Below are 15,825 nucleotides of genomic sequence, written 5' to 3' on the forward strand. Positions count from 1 at the left end.
CTTAGCAACAGTATCCTCTATTTCTTCATCCAGATCATTGATGTAAACTTTAAATACTTGTGGTCCCAACACTGACATGTGCGGAACTTCTAGTCACTGGCTGTCATCCTGAAAAAGACTCTTTTATCTGTACTTTTTTTTTTGCCAGGCAGCCAATTGTCTTTCCATGCCAGTACTTTGCCTCTAATTTCCCTCCCCATCCCCACCCAGTTTAAAGAACTTTTGAGCTCAATTCACCTTGATCTATGCCATCAGTTCATCTGCCTTAATCCAATGCTTTGTGCATTAAGATGCAAAGTCTTTATAATTGTTCTCTTATTAGGTTTCCCTACACTTTTATGGTTTCTTGGTACAATTTGACATTCACACTTATTTTGTGGTAACAATCAACCCCATCGCTAACCAACAATCGTACCTTCCCCGTTACCTCTGACTGTATAATTTTCAGTGCACCACATGCTTGTACACACACTTTAGTGTAAAGCCATATCCACAGCAGTTATGTACTTCAGGGCTTTGGTCCTAGATGAGCATGTCTTATCAGAACAGCCGCCTCCTTCCCCAGTTACTGGTCCCACTGTCCCATGCATTCGAACCCACTTCTCCCATACCAAATTTTGAGCCAAACATTTACCTCTTAATTTTGTTGACTTATGCCGTTTAGTTTGTGGCTCAAGCAGTAATCCAGGGATTATTAACTTTTCTGCTACTGCTTTGTAATTTAGCTCCTAGTTGTTCATGTTCCCTCAGAATTACTTTCCACTTTGTCAATATTGTTGATATCCATGCCAGCTGGACTTTTTCCCCCTTCCATTGTGACTTTTTCGGTTATGTTATGAAAGTATCTTGCCATAGTTAAAGACCAGAGAATGCACATGATACAAGCTGGAGCACACTGGCATCAAAATGCAAATGCTTTGTTCTATTTTGATAAGGTAAAATGCAACTTATTGATTTTTATATATTTAAAAAAACACACCCCGTTAGGTTGATTTGATTGCCATATCAGCTTTCCAGTCATTCTTGTATTTCAGTCATGCAACATCTCGCATACCAAGGGTGGTACAGTGGCTTAGTGGTTAACACTGCTGCCTCTCAGTGCCAGGGATCTGAGTTTGATTCTAGTCTTGGGTGACTGCATGGAATTTGCATGTTCTCAGTGTCTACATAGGTTTTTGCGGGCTGCTCTGGTTTTTTTTCCCCACAGGCCAAAGATGTGTCGTTTAGGTGGATTGGCTATGCTAAATTGCATTGTATTGTTGAGGAATGTGTACACTGGGTGAATTAGTTGTGGTGGTGTTATGGGGATAGGATGTGATGCTCTTGAGAGTTGGTGCAGACCTGATGGGCTGAAGGCCTCTTTCTGTATCGTAGGCATTCAGTTTTACCATTCTGGGCATGGATAGGATAAATAGACAAAGTCTTTTCCCTGGGGTCGGGGAGTCCAGAACTAGAGGGCATAGGTTTAGGGTGAGAGGGGGGGAGATATAAAAGAGACCTAGGGGGCAACCTTTGCACGTATGGAATGAGCTGCCAGAGGAAGTGGTGGAGGCTGGTACAATTGCAACATTTAAGAGGCATTTGGATGGGTATATGAATAGGAAGGATTTGGAGGGATATTGGCCTGGTGCTGGCAGGTGGGACTAGATTGAGTTGGGATGCATGGACAGGTTGGACCGAAGGGTCTGTTTCCATGCTGTACATCTCTATGACTCTATTCTATAAACTTGTTTGAAAACTTTTACTATTAAAAATACAACCTTACGAAAAAAGTAAGAAATTAGCTCATTAAAACAAAAAAAAATTAAGTACAGCATGAGACATTGCAGCATTTGTGTGAATGGTAGTTTTATTTGATCATGGATTTACTGATCCTCTGCAAAGTTTCACCCTTTAATTCATCGCTCCTAACCACAAAAGCAAAACAAGCAAGATTTTATAACTTGTGATCCTGTGCTATTGTCCTAGCATTAATATTTTGAATATTCATATCTATAAAATTGTGCACAAAATCCATACTTTTCTACTTTTTTGCATGACGTGCAAATGAATTTTAAACCTCTTAAACAGTGAATGGGTTGGACAATAAAGTAATCTGCATAACTAAAAGACTATCCAGACAAATTAAACAAGCTGAATAGCTTTGAACTTGTATGTAAGATTTACCTCTTCCAGGCAATTCTGAACTGAACCTTTTTATATGCATTTTATTTTTGTTTTATGTTGGTGCACATTCCACATCTGATAGGCAAATGCAAAATTGGTGTTCTACCTGCCTGGTCTGATGGCTATAAAGTCCAACATTTAACTCTACATTGAAACAATTTGAAATTCCATGTCTAACTGTTGCTGTGAGATATTCCATATAAACTATAAGATATGCTTAATTTCATTTTTCTGTATTACTGTGTAAATAACAAGCAGTAATGACACTTTTTTTTCCCCCTGTAGTCCACAGAGTGCTAAAGGGCGAAATGATGCCTTCTACTTGAATGCTGAACCAGTAGTTGCTCCAAATAGTCCAATCTGGTATTCAACACAACCAGTCAGCAATGAGGCAATGGAACAAATGTTGACCAGAATCCTTATGATAAGGGAGGTTCAAGAAGCTTATGTAAATATAGAGATTCCTCCCTTCTAGTGAGAATTTCCCAAAGCAGGGTGCTGGTGGAGAAACTGCCAGTCTAAAGTAAGTCATAGGAAGATTATTTTGTCAGAGAAACATCTTTGTCTCTTCCTGCTCCCTCAGAAGATGTTCATGCACAGTGTGCTTGAGGACTTGTGTATTATGAATATGGATGTCAGAATTTGTAAACCCCGTGAATTTGTGGGTGATTTGTATTCCAGTTCCAAAAGCTTGATCAGTTCTATTGTTTCTTTAAACTATACAGAAAAATGTAACTGTCTAACTGAACAAACTGTAAATAAGAGGAAAGTTTAAAAAACTATTTCTTCCAGTTAGTAGTAAAGTTTGCTACTTCATCTATAAATTCTTTAATGGAGCTTTGAATTAAATATAAATTATGTGCATTCCAATTTGTGGCAACACAGATAATTGTGATCATTGTATAACTTAACTTCTTGTTTGAATCTTGACTCTCAGTTCTGTCTGTACTTTGATTACAGATGCTTCCATGCACAGTCTCTTTTTAAGCAGACTGACATGTTCTTTAAGTGTCTTTTTTTGTATGTAATGTACCTGGTGTACTTATGTGCCTAATGTGGATATTCCACTACAGATTTTAAGAAACTTTTTAAAATATGGAAATTGCATTTGCATGAACAAAAATTAAATTGGGCTTTCTAAAAAAAAAAGACGTTGGCTTTAGGTTTTAAACCAGATCAACTTTACCTCACTGATCTTGTGATATTGTGCCTTCGTATTAGACAGGCACAGGATAATTTCTTATGGACTATAGTGTACTAGAAAGCTTTTTGAATAGTTAGTTTTGGTGGTTTTTACTTTTATGGGGATAATTATTTTTTTCCACTTTAATTTGTTTTGAATCATTGACTAAAATCAGTACTGTTATACACATAGTGCTTACCAGGGATATCATATTACCTTTGTAATTTTTTTAATACAGATCATTCACTAATTTTGTTGGTCTAGGTAGAAACAATAAATTTTGCCTATGAAAGTAAAATACACTTTGTTGTTTATCATAAAAAAATGTTTGAAATGCGAGCTTATTGCAATCAGTTTAGCTACAGGTCATTCAAATGCACAAAGAGCAGGGTGAGTGTATATTTTGATTAATATCCCAAAATAGAGGAATCTCAGTATTTTCCCTACCAATTGTTTTGTCAATTTTGTTCAGTACGGGCATGTCCATCTGATGGCAAATTGGGTAGTTAAATTATACCAATCAAAAATCAGTTGGGATAAAAAGTTACATCTCACACCACCAGGTTATGATCCAACAGGTTGAGTTGGAGGCAGTAGCTTTTGAAGTGCTGCTGCTTTATCAGGTCACAACCACCTGATGAAGCAGCAGCACTCAAAAGCTAGTGCCGCCAAATAAACCTGGACTATAGCCTGGTGTTGTGATTTTTAAACTTTGCCCACCCCAGTCCAACACCAGTTCCCCCAAATCAGTTTGGGATGCCATTGCTGTGACATGTTCGTAAGGATTTGTTTTGCCTTATTACTAATCCAATGCTTGCGCTTACAGCTGTAATTGTAATGATTTTAATTTGATTTCTGTGTTTAGGTACTTGTATCATCTTTCTCATTACTTTCTTTGGTACCTGTTTTAAGATGCGAATGAGATTTTGCTTAAGCCTATAGCTTCTAAACTTGGTAAGTCACAACAATTTTCAAAAGCAGCACATATTTAGTTGAGCATTTTTTTAATACCTCAGCAATGACCTTAGGACAGTTCCCTTTTAAGGAACCAATCTCCCAAACTCTTGTTTTGCTGTACATACTTTGAAATCTTGGCCAACGCTTCTAAACTGGCCTTGTGTTTTATTTTATCTGTATATTTATGTTGTCATGATCTTTTCTTGTCTTCTGGAATCTAATTAGAAACATTTTAGAACCAGTTATTGTGTAGAACTCATTGATGCAATAAACAAAAATACTACCTATTATCCTATGGAAAATATCTTCAACCTCACAACATTGCATCGTGTGCGCTGCATGTTTTGTTTCATAACCAGGTATTCAAAGCATGAAGAACAATAACTGGGGAAATGAGAGCTGCAATTAAGTGCAGTTATTTTCCTTTTTCTGTTACCAGAAATTGAAAAAGCAGGGTACAAATCATTAGGATTTTCAGAGGAAAATTATATGGTCAGTCCATAAAATAGAATAACAGTTGTTTGAGACTCAATCTTGAGGCTTTCGTCATTATAAGGACTAGTTCTGAGCACTAAAATGAAAAGGTATTTTACTTAAATTGAAGTACAGTTCTATTGAAGAATTGTATTGGAAATTAGCACGTGTAAAACTGCCATTCAGGGAAGGAGTGAGAAAGAAAATGAACAGGATTTTCTGTGGGAATCAGTGCTCGGGCCTCAGCTATATTTAACTTAAAAAAAAAAAACCATTTGGACTGCAAATGTTGTAAACAATGATATTTGCACGTGTAAACACAATAATGCGAAATTAGATGGATCCAATGGTGAAGAAACAGATACACAAACCAGTTAAATGGATGCCCAACCAGGAGCCAGAGTCAAAGAATTATACAGCACAGAAACACCCTGTGATCCAACTCCTCCGTGCCAACCAGATATTCTAAACTGATCTAGTACCATTTGCCAGCAATTTACCCATATCCCTCTAAACCTTTTCCATTCATTTACCCATCCTTTTAAGTGTTGGAATTATACCCACCTCCTCTACCACCTCTGGCAGCTTGTGACTTGGTAACCTCATTAGGTGAATGAACAGTTGTTTGGGATATTATGTACTGACCATCTTCTGCATTGAAAATTCAAGTTTTTGGCTATCTTAATTTATTTTTAATGACCGATTCACAGAATTCATATTCTCTTCAACCAACTTAGTTGTATGAAAATGATAAACTATTTTAACAATTGAAACAATAGTTTAAACATTATGGAAATTGTGCTGCTTTAAGTAAAAAGTGACAAATGAACATGCATAGTTGGAAAATTGTAGATCTTAAATGAATAATCTAGAAAATTTTGAACAAAATGCTATTACTTCCTTTCATCATTTAAGTAAGGCTAAAGTCACCACTGTCCCCAGAGCATCATAGACTACTTTCTCTCATTCAAGAGATGGCTGGTGGTGTGTTTAATCCAAGGGTCACATTGTCTCAGAAGGGGTGAGGTTGAGAGAGTTGGACCAGTACTGGTGAACATGCATTACTGGTATTCTGTATGATACTAGCTGTCCAGCCAACTGACCCAGAGGTGTAATGATTAGTTGAATTTTCAGATTTTTAAGAATGAGATCCACAGTATTAACACTGCACAACATTTGTTCTTCAAAAGGTATGTATACACCATGTGAGGGCATACAAAACTCTAATATAAAGGGCCAATACATATTTCAACATGTGAGGGGTATCTCCACAGTCCACCATCTAATGTTTCAAGAAAGGAGAAAACTGGCTCAATTCCCTGCACTATTTACAGGGAATCCTCTCTATCCACATGCATCAGCTTGTGATATGTACGTTTTGGCCAATCAGTAAATAAAAATTGTTTTGATCTTTGTTTGTGAAACAGGAAGCCTTAAAGTTACATATTATAGTGGCTGTGTTGCATGCTCCTTTGGAGCAAGAAGCCAAGATGGCTAATGCCATTCCCTCATTGCCATATGACAAACTTGTGAAACTCGAAGCAGTGTTTAGTAAAATCAGAGTTTCACCACAGGTATGGTACAAAATAGGCTTTACCTGACTGGTTGCTTATTTTCAACAGTGCCTGATATTCAGTCAATCAAATTACACTGTGCACAAATAGAATATGATTTGATATTGTCCATTTTCAGTGCTGTCCAATATTACTTGGTCACCATTTTGAAAAGTTCAATTGTGGGTGAGGAGCAGCTCAGTCAATAAAATTCAGTAATTCTTTAGTTTTCATTTTATCCTTCATTACTGCCTCCTTTTTCTATGAAAGCTTCTGCCTATTAGTTACTAAAAATGCAAATTGCAGGTTTGGTTATAGTTGACTGGATAGTGTTACGGTGGCTTTTGCAAGTATCAATAATTCTCACCCATGCATCACCCCTCAATATTTTTCCTATCCTATCCATTAGCAATGACTTGAATTTTGTGACCAGATAAGAAATAACTTAAGAAATTATGTAATTGTGATAAAGAACTTCAAATAATGCAACTTTTTATTAGCGTTCACAACCAACTTTACAGTGAAATAATTCAGAGCTGAATATATTAATTTACATATTCAATGCATTGCTGCAGGAAAATTAGAGTTAACCAAGTGCAAATATTTTCTGCTTTAGAAATTAAGAGGTAAAGGCTTGTAATGCTAATGTACAGTTTTAAAAAAAAACTTTACAACTAGCATCACAAAATAATATGGCACTATTTTCCTCTGAAGAGGTCTTCCTCTTTTACAAAAAAAATTTCAAAACTGAGACAATATTTTATTTCTTCCCAGATATAACTCTGCAAACAGAAATGAGAAAGCTTCAGTTATATGCATAAACAATTATTTCTACATAAGCATTCTAAAAAATTTAACAATACTTTAAATTTGAGAGAGCTTGAAAATAAAGCTACACACATTGACACTATGCAATTGTAGAATAAATTCTGGGCAATAACTGGCTCATAACCCAGTGCCTCTCGAAGTATAAAAGTCATTCAACGTATGGTAAAATGTGTTAAAATCTAACTAACTTGCTGTTTTCTAACATTACAGTATTTAACAAGAACATTTTCTGTCAAACTGAATATGTGTTCCCCTCAGTTGAGTAGATGCATATTTGGATGTGAATACTCAAAGATGCTGAGGAAATTGTACAACTTTTAACTGGTTGAACATTACCTTGACAGTGAGGAAAATAACTTTCAATTTTCTGGCATTAAGTTCTTGAATCTAGTTTCAAGCCAGTTGAGAGTTCTGGAACAGAGTAGGTTATGACAGAACCTGAACTGAGGATTAACAGTCGGGCTACTGGCAATCCCTTGGTGGTAGTACTGAAGATATCTTCCATTATTTTGCTGGTTTTGGGGTGATAACTGGCTGACTTATATTTTTCACGGAAAGAACATACTAAGCACTCAGCCTTGCTAGACCAGTAATATTGGATTAACTTTGGCATATGTTTGGTCCACTACCACTTTGCTATTGTATGATTCCTTGTGCATTACTATGCACTGTTTATTCAGATACTTTTTAAATGCTGTACAAAGTGGATGTATTTGCTGGCTGTTGAAATCTATGAATAGGAGGTAGAGAAAACATTGTCCACGTTGCATATTTAGTTTAAGTTCAAACATTTAATGCCATTCCCTCATATTAATGAAACAGAATCTGCAGGGATGACTGATAAGATTGCTAAAGTCAGCCCTGATTCTCACTTGAATTCTTATAATGGGTCCATCTAATTTTTAACTCTGTAGTCATTATTTCCAAAGAAGTGATTTGCTAGTCCACTTCAAAAGATACAAAGAGCAATCTATTCACCAATGTGATCATCCAAAGCCATAACTAGTCAATAAGAAAGATAAGAGTTTAATTGAGAGAAATGCAAATTTTTGAAGTAAACGCACCAAGTACATGAAGTGTATGCCGAATGATATGTATAACATACCCACTGGAAGTTTTGGTTGCCATGATATTAAAACAGACGCGATGTTGGGAGTGTATATCTAGAAGACTGAGTTACTTAGTGATGAAGCTGTACTTGCCTTGGTGAGGTACAATCTGAAGTATGTATTCAGGGTTAGTTTTCATAATGAAGAGAAGAAATTTGAGAGACTGTAGAGCAGGAGTCCACATGTACAGGTGAACTAAGAGGGACTTTACACTTTGGAGAAGACTATGAGGACAGATATGACTTTTGAAAATTTTCAAGAGCAGTATGAAGTTGGAAACAAAAGTCCAAGGTCAGAACAATTGAGGAACAATATTACAAGTAGCAGGAAAAGTTCAGCAGATCTGGCAGCATCTAAGAGGAGAAATCAGAGTTAACGTTTCAGGTCCAGTACAACTCTTCACAACTGAGGAGGGTCATTGGACCTGAAACATCAACTCTGATTTCTTTCCACAGGTACTGCCAAATCTGACTTTTCCAGTAATTTGTTTTTGTTTCCGATTTCCAGCATTCACAGTCCTTTTTTTTCAAAAATTACAGGGAAACTTTGACATAACTGATTCATTTCATAGAGTTATGAAAAGTCTCCCAACCAAATGAGCCACAACCCAAATAACTCAGGCCTTATACTCCTCACTATCATTTTCAGTCTCTGCCTTGTAATTATCAAAATACAGCTTGGACACATTTCAGAACTGCAATTGTAGTAGGTGTTGCCATAGCATACAACAGCACTAAAAGTAAACTATCCAAATGATAGAGCACAGGAGGCTGACTATTCGCTTCATAATGCCTTTGCTGGCTTTTGACAAAGCTTTCTAATTCCCAACTCTTTCCCCATAGCTCAGCAAGTATTTCCTTTTCAAACAGGATTTATGGTTGTTAAGCAGTCAGAAAGAGTTCTGGGGTTTCCATAGGATTCTTCTGCATTTTTCACAGAATTTTTAAGCTTATGGTCTGTAAAAGAAAACTCAGTATTCCAATAGTATAATGATCATGTACTTAATTGGCTGCTTTCCTAGTAGCCAGTACGACATATAGTACAATAATATCTGCTGGTTGTCCTTCCACACAAAGTGGCTGCTGTCTAGAACATACAAATGTGATCGATAACATTTAGTCATAGAGATGTACAGCATGGAAACAGACCCTTCGGTCCAATCCGTCCATGCTGACCAGATATCCCAACCCAATCTAGTCCCACCTGCCAGCACCTGGCCCATATCCCTCCAAACGCCTCTTAAAAGTTGCAATTGTACCAGCCTTCACCACGTCCTCTGGCAGTTCATTCCACCCTCTGTGTGAAAAAGTTGCCTGCTAGGTCTCTTTTATATCTTTCCCCTCTTCCCCTAAACCTATGCCCTCTAGTTCTGGACTCTCCGACCCTATCCATACCCCTCAATTTTATAAACCTCTATAAGGTCACCCCTCAGCCTCCAAAGCTCCAGGGAAAACAGCCCCAGCCTGTTCCTTTCCAACTACATATAGATCCACAGGTCAACTGATGAAAGGATTTGGGTCAGGGTCTCTCATAGCATTTAATGTAAGAGACATTCATCTGCACAATCTATCCTTCCTTGAAGTAACAATCCTATTAAAATGTCTGTTCTAATTTTTCTCCCTATAGCAAGGACCAGCTACTCAAATTACTAGTAATGCCATGTGATGTTACAAGAGGAAATATCAGTATAGAAACACAATTCTAACCCAAATTGAAGACTGTTTAACCATTTCTCTGGACATATACGTAGAATTAGTGGGTAGCATGCTGAGTTTTACAAAAATGAATGATATACAGCTATAAGGATTGTATTAAAGAGCATCTACACAGCTGTCCTACATGGCACCTCACAGAAACAAATAAAGATGCTGAACCCCACAAGAGGTACAAAGGAAGATCTGTGATAAAGTAGTGTGTGTAGAGAATTTCACAGCAAGAAGTATAGGTACTGAAAACCTGGTCACCCAACAGTGGCTGATGGGGAAAAGGTACATAATACACTGGAGGAATGGAAACTGTTTTGGTTAGAAATATAAGGAGGCATTAGGGTAGGAGGTGGTTGCAGAAACTGAAGGAAAAAAAGACCAAAAATTGGTAATTTCACTAGACTCTTGAGCCATCTTAGTTATCTATCGATCTAAAAATTAGTTATGCACTTTTATCAGTAACATTTATTTTGTGTCTTACATTGATTTAATTTCTTTGATTTCCCCCATAAGGATACCTTTTGTCTCTGACAAATATCACAACTAGTTATTACATCTACTTAATTCAAGCACTTCCTGAATCTTTTTTTCTACCCTATGTGGCCACAGTGACTTTATACCATTATTTCTCTTTGCCTTATTATGTTTAAACACTGGGGGGAAAAAGTGAGGACTGCAGATGCTGGAGATTGGAGTCGAAAAGTGTGGCACTGGAAAAGCACAACAGGTCAGGCAGTTATGTTTAAACACTGCATAGCTGCTTATATCTTAATTCTCAGCAAGTACGTACACCAGAAATGTCAATTTTTTTCTTCATAAGCGCTGCTGAACTTTTTTCATTTATTATTGATGGGTTAATCCATTTCACTGAAGAAATTGGACAATGGATTAACAACAAACTTACCTTTGCTGAATCAAAACTTCATGTGGGAGATCGCAACCGACATATGCATTGTTTGTAACACAGTATTCCAGAAATGCACCCCAACATGGATCCTAGGACAAAGAAATGTTTAACAGTTTTATTATAGTTGATGTTGCACTACTTGAAATGTGGTACCAGTTAAAAAAAATTACTAACTGTTGCAACTGATTTTCAAGTACAGTTCTAATTTTTGTTTATATAGTGGAATTGTGATAAGCCAAATGCAGATATCTCAGAATTCTGCTCATGGGGAGATTAGTGGCCTTTCCCTCCATCAGAAGGTTGCCTGTGAGAAGTTCTGGACCAGTAACTCCTAATTGGCCAACATGAGGCATGTTTGTCATATGACCACAGTAACCAACTGGAGCAGAGTTACACCCCACTCGTACACAAAGATATGGGAAAACCAGCAATAATAGCTGCAAAATGAGTTTTTCCCACATCCCGAATGAGTATGCACTCAGGCATTTTTAATGTGGATAAAACCAACTGTTCTGTTGCTCTCGATCAGATTGCTTTTCAGTTTTTAAAGATGAAATATGAAGTAATTAATGTGTCACTGCTATGGTCTATGCCAAGATGGAAGGCTGCCATTTCTTGTGACAGGAAAATCCATGGATTTCAGTAAGGTGTTCCGATAAGGTTCCCCTTGGTAGGCTTTTACACAAAATACGGATGGTCATTGGATAAACATATGGATGAAACATATGGAATAGTGTAGGATAGATAGGCTTCAGATTGGTTCCATAGGTCGAGGGGCAATGGGCCTGTACTGAACTGGTTGCTTTATGAATGTCAAGACATTATCCACAGAGCACAAGACAAACAAAACAACCTGGGGTGACCTCCAGCATTTTTGAAACTTTGTTCTCCCAACAAAATGCCATCAATTCACAAAATTCGCAGGTTCAATATCTGCCCATTCAATCGCTTGTTTCCTTAGCTGAAGCCGCAAAGGTCAAGAGAGAAGCGCTAGGATTTCGCACTGCAGTATGAAAATATGGAAAACATGTTTGACTGCATTGTCAAAATATTACCATGCTTTTCCAGAGATTAATAATTTTTTAAAATGCACAATGTCAGCCCATTGTAGAGGTGAATAAACTGTAAAGACAGACATTTTTCACATATTTACTTCGCCACGGTGTTTTCATTTGTTTTGACATTGCACGATGGTGAGCATTAGCAATCCCAAAGCTCCTGCCAAATCTGTGGGCAGGGCCTCTGCAAAACAACCTTGCAAGGTTCTGATTTTAGTCTAATGTTAAGATGCTAAGACATACATAGATCCTCTTCCAACTTTAGAAATCAAGTAAACAAAGAGATTAAAGCAAAATCAAGACTGTCAGAAATTCACCCACCTTGAGAAGAATATGTGGATTACCAACCACAATCAATAGTGCTTTTGCTCGAGTGATAGCCACATTAAATCTTTTGGGATTGGAAAGAAACCCTAAAACATAACGCGTGTCCTCAGCCAGATTTTCTTCACTGGACCGTACCTGTACAAAGCATTTGTTAATGTTGAAACTACTTATGATTTATTTATGTTTACATTCAAAAAGACAAACAGAAAACTGCACTGTACTAAGCATAACCATAAAGCTGTATATTAATTTGGTACATATGTAATATTATATTTGTTAAGCTGCCATGAAATATTTTAAGAAAAGAAACATCTGAAAAATATTGAACTGGAACAGTTTGGTTTGGTTTGAACAGGCATGGTTTGATTTGTCTCCAATTAGGATTTGTATGTAGGTATCCAGGTACATTGATGACTTACAAATGAATTTGTATAAGAACATCTAAAACACATCTCACATGGTCAATGAAGAAATGATCCACCTTGTGAAATGCTTGTTCTGAAATGTTGCATTTTAACGGATTTAAGAGTGGATGCTTAGAAACACTGAAGATCTATTAATACATTGTTTCAAAACATGCTGAAGGCCTTCTTGAAAAATGACACTGCACTGCCTATCATCTAACAAGTTTGACAAGTCTTCTCAAAAAGTTTATCAAACTTAAACTTTGTCTACTGCATGTCCTGTGTGGTGTAACCTGTATGCCTTACTCTGTCCAAGTGTTTTTTTCACCCTATGATTTGTATGTCCTTGCTTCCTATCATCTGCCTACACTGCTCGCAAACAAAGCTTTTCACTGTACAGGGGAACCTCGATTATCCAAATACCAATTATCCGAAAATCGGATTATCCGAAGGAGATCTCCAGATCCCGATGGAAACATTACAAAGACGTGTTTCCAAAAGTGATCAGGTCTTTTATTTCCAGTGATTAAACAGGCACTGTCTCCAAATGACTGACTGCCTGCCCCCTCGCGCTCCCCCCACTTTCCCTGGAGTTCTACAGAGGGGTGTACCCTAAACCCCCCTTCCCCAGATAATCTCTCCAACATTTGTACAGGGCAAACATGGAACCTGTCAAAAAGTTGCAGTAAAAAGGTGTCGTGTATGCGCGCGCTATTTACCCCACAAAAGCAGCAGCAGTCTTGATGTTGGTGTACAGTCCAGCTGCCCCGGAGAGGGAGCGGGTGTGTACGGGGTTTTGGGGGGGGGGGGGGGAAAGAGTGTTGCATGGGGTCAGGGGCGGGGCCTCGCACGCTGTGCGCTTCTGCAATCTCCTGAACGAGGAGCAGACTTTAAAAACTTTGAGCCCTAAAAGGAAAGGCATTTAATCGATTAACCGAATAATCGATTATCCGAACGAAATGGTGCCCGCCCATCACGTTTGGATAATCGAGGTTCCCCTAGGTACATGTGACAATAAATAAAACCAATAGATCAAATATATTTGTTCTCAGAAGGATGAAGGATTATGTTTCTTAAAGCAAAATAATATCTAGCTGGAACAAAACAATAAAGCGCTTGTGCTACAAACTAATAATTAGTGCTTGAGACTTTGGGAGTCAAATCCTGGAATTTTAAAGGTGTTTTCTTGATCTACTATCATGACTTTGGTGGAAGATTGGCAGAACCCAAAATCTGATTAAATGGTTAATAACCACAATTCCCACCACTACTTCAGTAGTTTCACTCATCATCTTCTTAACTTACAGTAGGGGATGGGAGAAAAATGTAGCGATTGCCACTTCCATGTTACTAATATTTTATTTTAAATGAAATTAGACACACAAGCTAATTAGGTTCTTGCTAGATTTGTGGGCCTAATGTTGGCAATTACACAACTTCTCCCTCACCTGCAGCTTAAGTTCTATTTTAAAACAATTACCATTTAAGAATTAAACAAATAACCGCTGGAAATCTGGGACAAAAACAAAGTGCTGGAGACATGCAGCAGTTCTGGCCACATATGTAAAGAGAAATGTATGAAGGGTCATTGGACTCAAAAGGGTCATGGTGTTTTTTTTTCTACAGATGCTGCCAGACCTGCTGAGTTTCTCCAGCACTTTGTTTTTGTACCATTTAAGAATACCTTCTTTGGTCTTGGAAGTTGAGAAAGTGTCCAATTTATTAAGCATCTTTCCTGCACAACTGTTTTCTAAACTTTATCCACCAACACCAAAGTCAATACCAACACATTTTAAAAAGTTACAAGTTAGACATGTATTATTTTAAAGAGGTTGATTTTCAAAACATTTTAATGTTTGATTAATGCAAAATATAAGTGATTAAGATGTTAGATCATATGTTATAAAGCACTCCGGGACTGAACAGCTACTTGTGGGAAAATCTACAGCACAGCACTGGGGAATGGGGGCATTCAAAAAGAAAATGGAGAGTACAGGCCTAACACGTTCCCTTTAGGGTGACATTTAAGAGCTACAAGCCCGGAGGACCCTTAGTGTCCAGGAACATTCAGGATTGGATGAGGAGAGAGAGAAACAAAATGGAGGCTTTCAGCAGGTGCAAAGACAGGAAATCAGTGGAGGCCCTGGTGGAGTATGGGGGGGGGGGGGGGGCGGGGGAGGGTGCGGAATCTTATGTTGGAATTAGGAGAACAAAGTGTGAAAAATGTTTAACAAAATTTGGGAGAATCCCAAGATATTTTACAAGTATATTAAAGGGGAATAGAACAACCAGACAAAAAGTAGAGCCGATTAGGAACAATCTGTTTGTGAAGCCAGAGAACGATAACAGGGTGCTAAATTAGTGCTTCACTTTTATCTTCATTTGTGATGAGGGGAACGTAGGTACAGAATTTGGCTTTCAGGACTGTGACATTCTTGACCAGATTGACTTAGGGAATGAGAAGGTACTGGAGGTTTTTGCAGGCTTAAAAGTAGATAAATCCTTAGGTCCAGATGAGTTGTATCCCTGGCTGCTGTGGGAGGCGAAGGAGGAAATTACAGGGGCCCAACTATTTAGTATTTCTCTGGCCACATGTAAGGTATCAGAGGACGGCTAATATGGTTCAATTTTTCAAGAAGGGTGGCAGAGAATTACAGACTAATGAGTCTAGCATTAGTGGTGGAGAAAATTCTGAAATAGAGAATTAATTTCCATTTGGAGAAGCAAGGTTTGATCAGGGATAGTCAGCGTGGCTTTGTTAGAGGGAGGTCATACCTAACAAATTTGAATGAATTTTTTGAGGTGGTGATCAGGTGCGCAGAGCAGGGAAGTGTGCAGTTGGTGTAGTTTGTACGGATTTCAGCAAAGCCTTTGTCAAAAAGTCTCACAATATAAACTGATAAAGAATCTAAAAGTACACGAGATCCAGGGTAAGTTGGCAAATTGACTTTGTTGCAGGACAGTGGTGGTTGAAAGCTGTTGCTGTGACTGGAAGCCAGTTCCCAATGGCATACCACAGGAATCAGTGCTGGGTCCCTTCTTGATATCTATCAACAATATAGATGAGAATATTGATGGTGGGCAGAGAAAGAGATAATAAGCAAGTTTGTGGATACCACCAAGATTGGTCAGATATTTAATAGCAAGGAAGAA

The 15,825-nt window shown here is 37.8% G+C and overlaps 2 protein-coding genes across 2 annotated transcripts in view; one reads left to right on the plus strand and one right to left on the minus strand.

The window, feature by feature from the left end:
* LOC122561705 (transcriptional regulator QRICH1-like) overlaps positions 1 to 4,594 on the plus strand; it is a 38,219-nt gene extending 33,625 nt beyond the window's left edge. Inside the window, exon 9 of the mRNA XM_043713734.2 lies at positions 2,452 to 4,594. Coding sequence (XP_043569669.1) covers positions 2,452 to 2,641 — 190 coding nt within the window. The 3' untranslated portion in view covers positions 2,642 to 4,594. The remainder of the gene's footprint in view (positions 1 to 2,451) is intronic.
* A 2,243-nt stretch (positions 4,595 to 6,837) lies between these two features.
* Positions 6,838 to 15,825, minus strand: part of mov10l1 (Mov10 like RNA helicase 1) — a 70,823-nt gene continuing 61,835 nt past the window's right edge. Inside the window, exons 24-26 of the mRNA XM_087999296.1 lie at positions 12,263 to 12,403; positions 10,881 to 10,972; positions 6,838 to 7,115 (exon numbers count right to left, since the gene is read on the minus strand). Of these exons, the coding sequence (XP_087855422.1) occupies positions 7,094 to 7,115; positions 10,881 to 10,972; positions 12,263 to 12,403 (255 nt within the window). The 3' untranslated portion in view covers positions 6,838 to 7,093. The remainder of the gene's footprint in view (positions 7,116 to 10,880; positions 10,973 to 12,262; positions 12,404 to 15,825) is intronic.

This window comes from Chiloscyllium plagiosum, unplaced genomic scaffold, assembly GCF_037043375.1.
Source record: "Chiloscyllium plagiosum isolate Xiang-an unplaced genomic scaffold, Cpla_swu_hap1 HiC_scaffold_23, whole genome shotgun sequence".
Lineage (NCBI taxonomy): Eukaryota > Metazoa > Chordata > Chondrichthyes > Orectolobiformes > Hemiscylliidae > Chiloscyllium > Chiloscyllium plagiosum.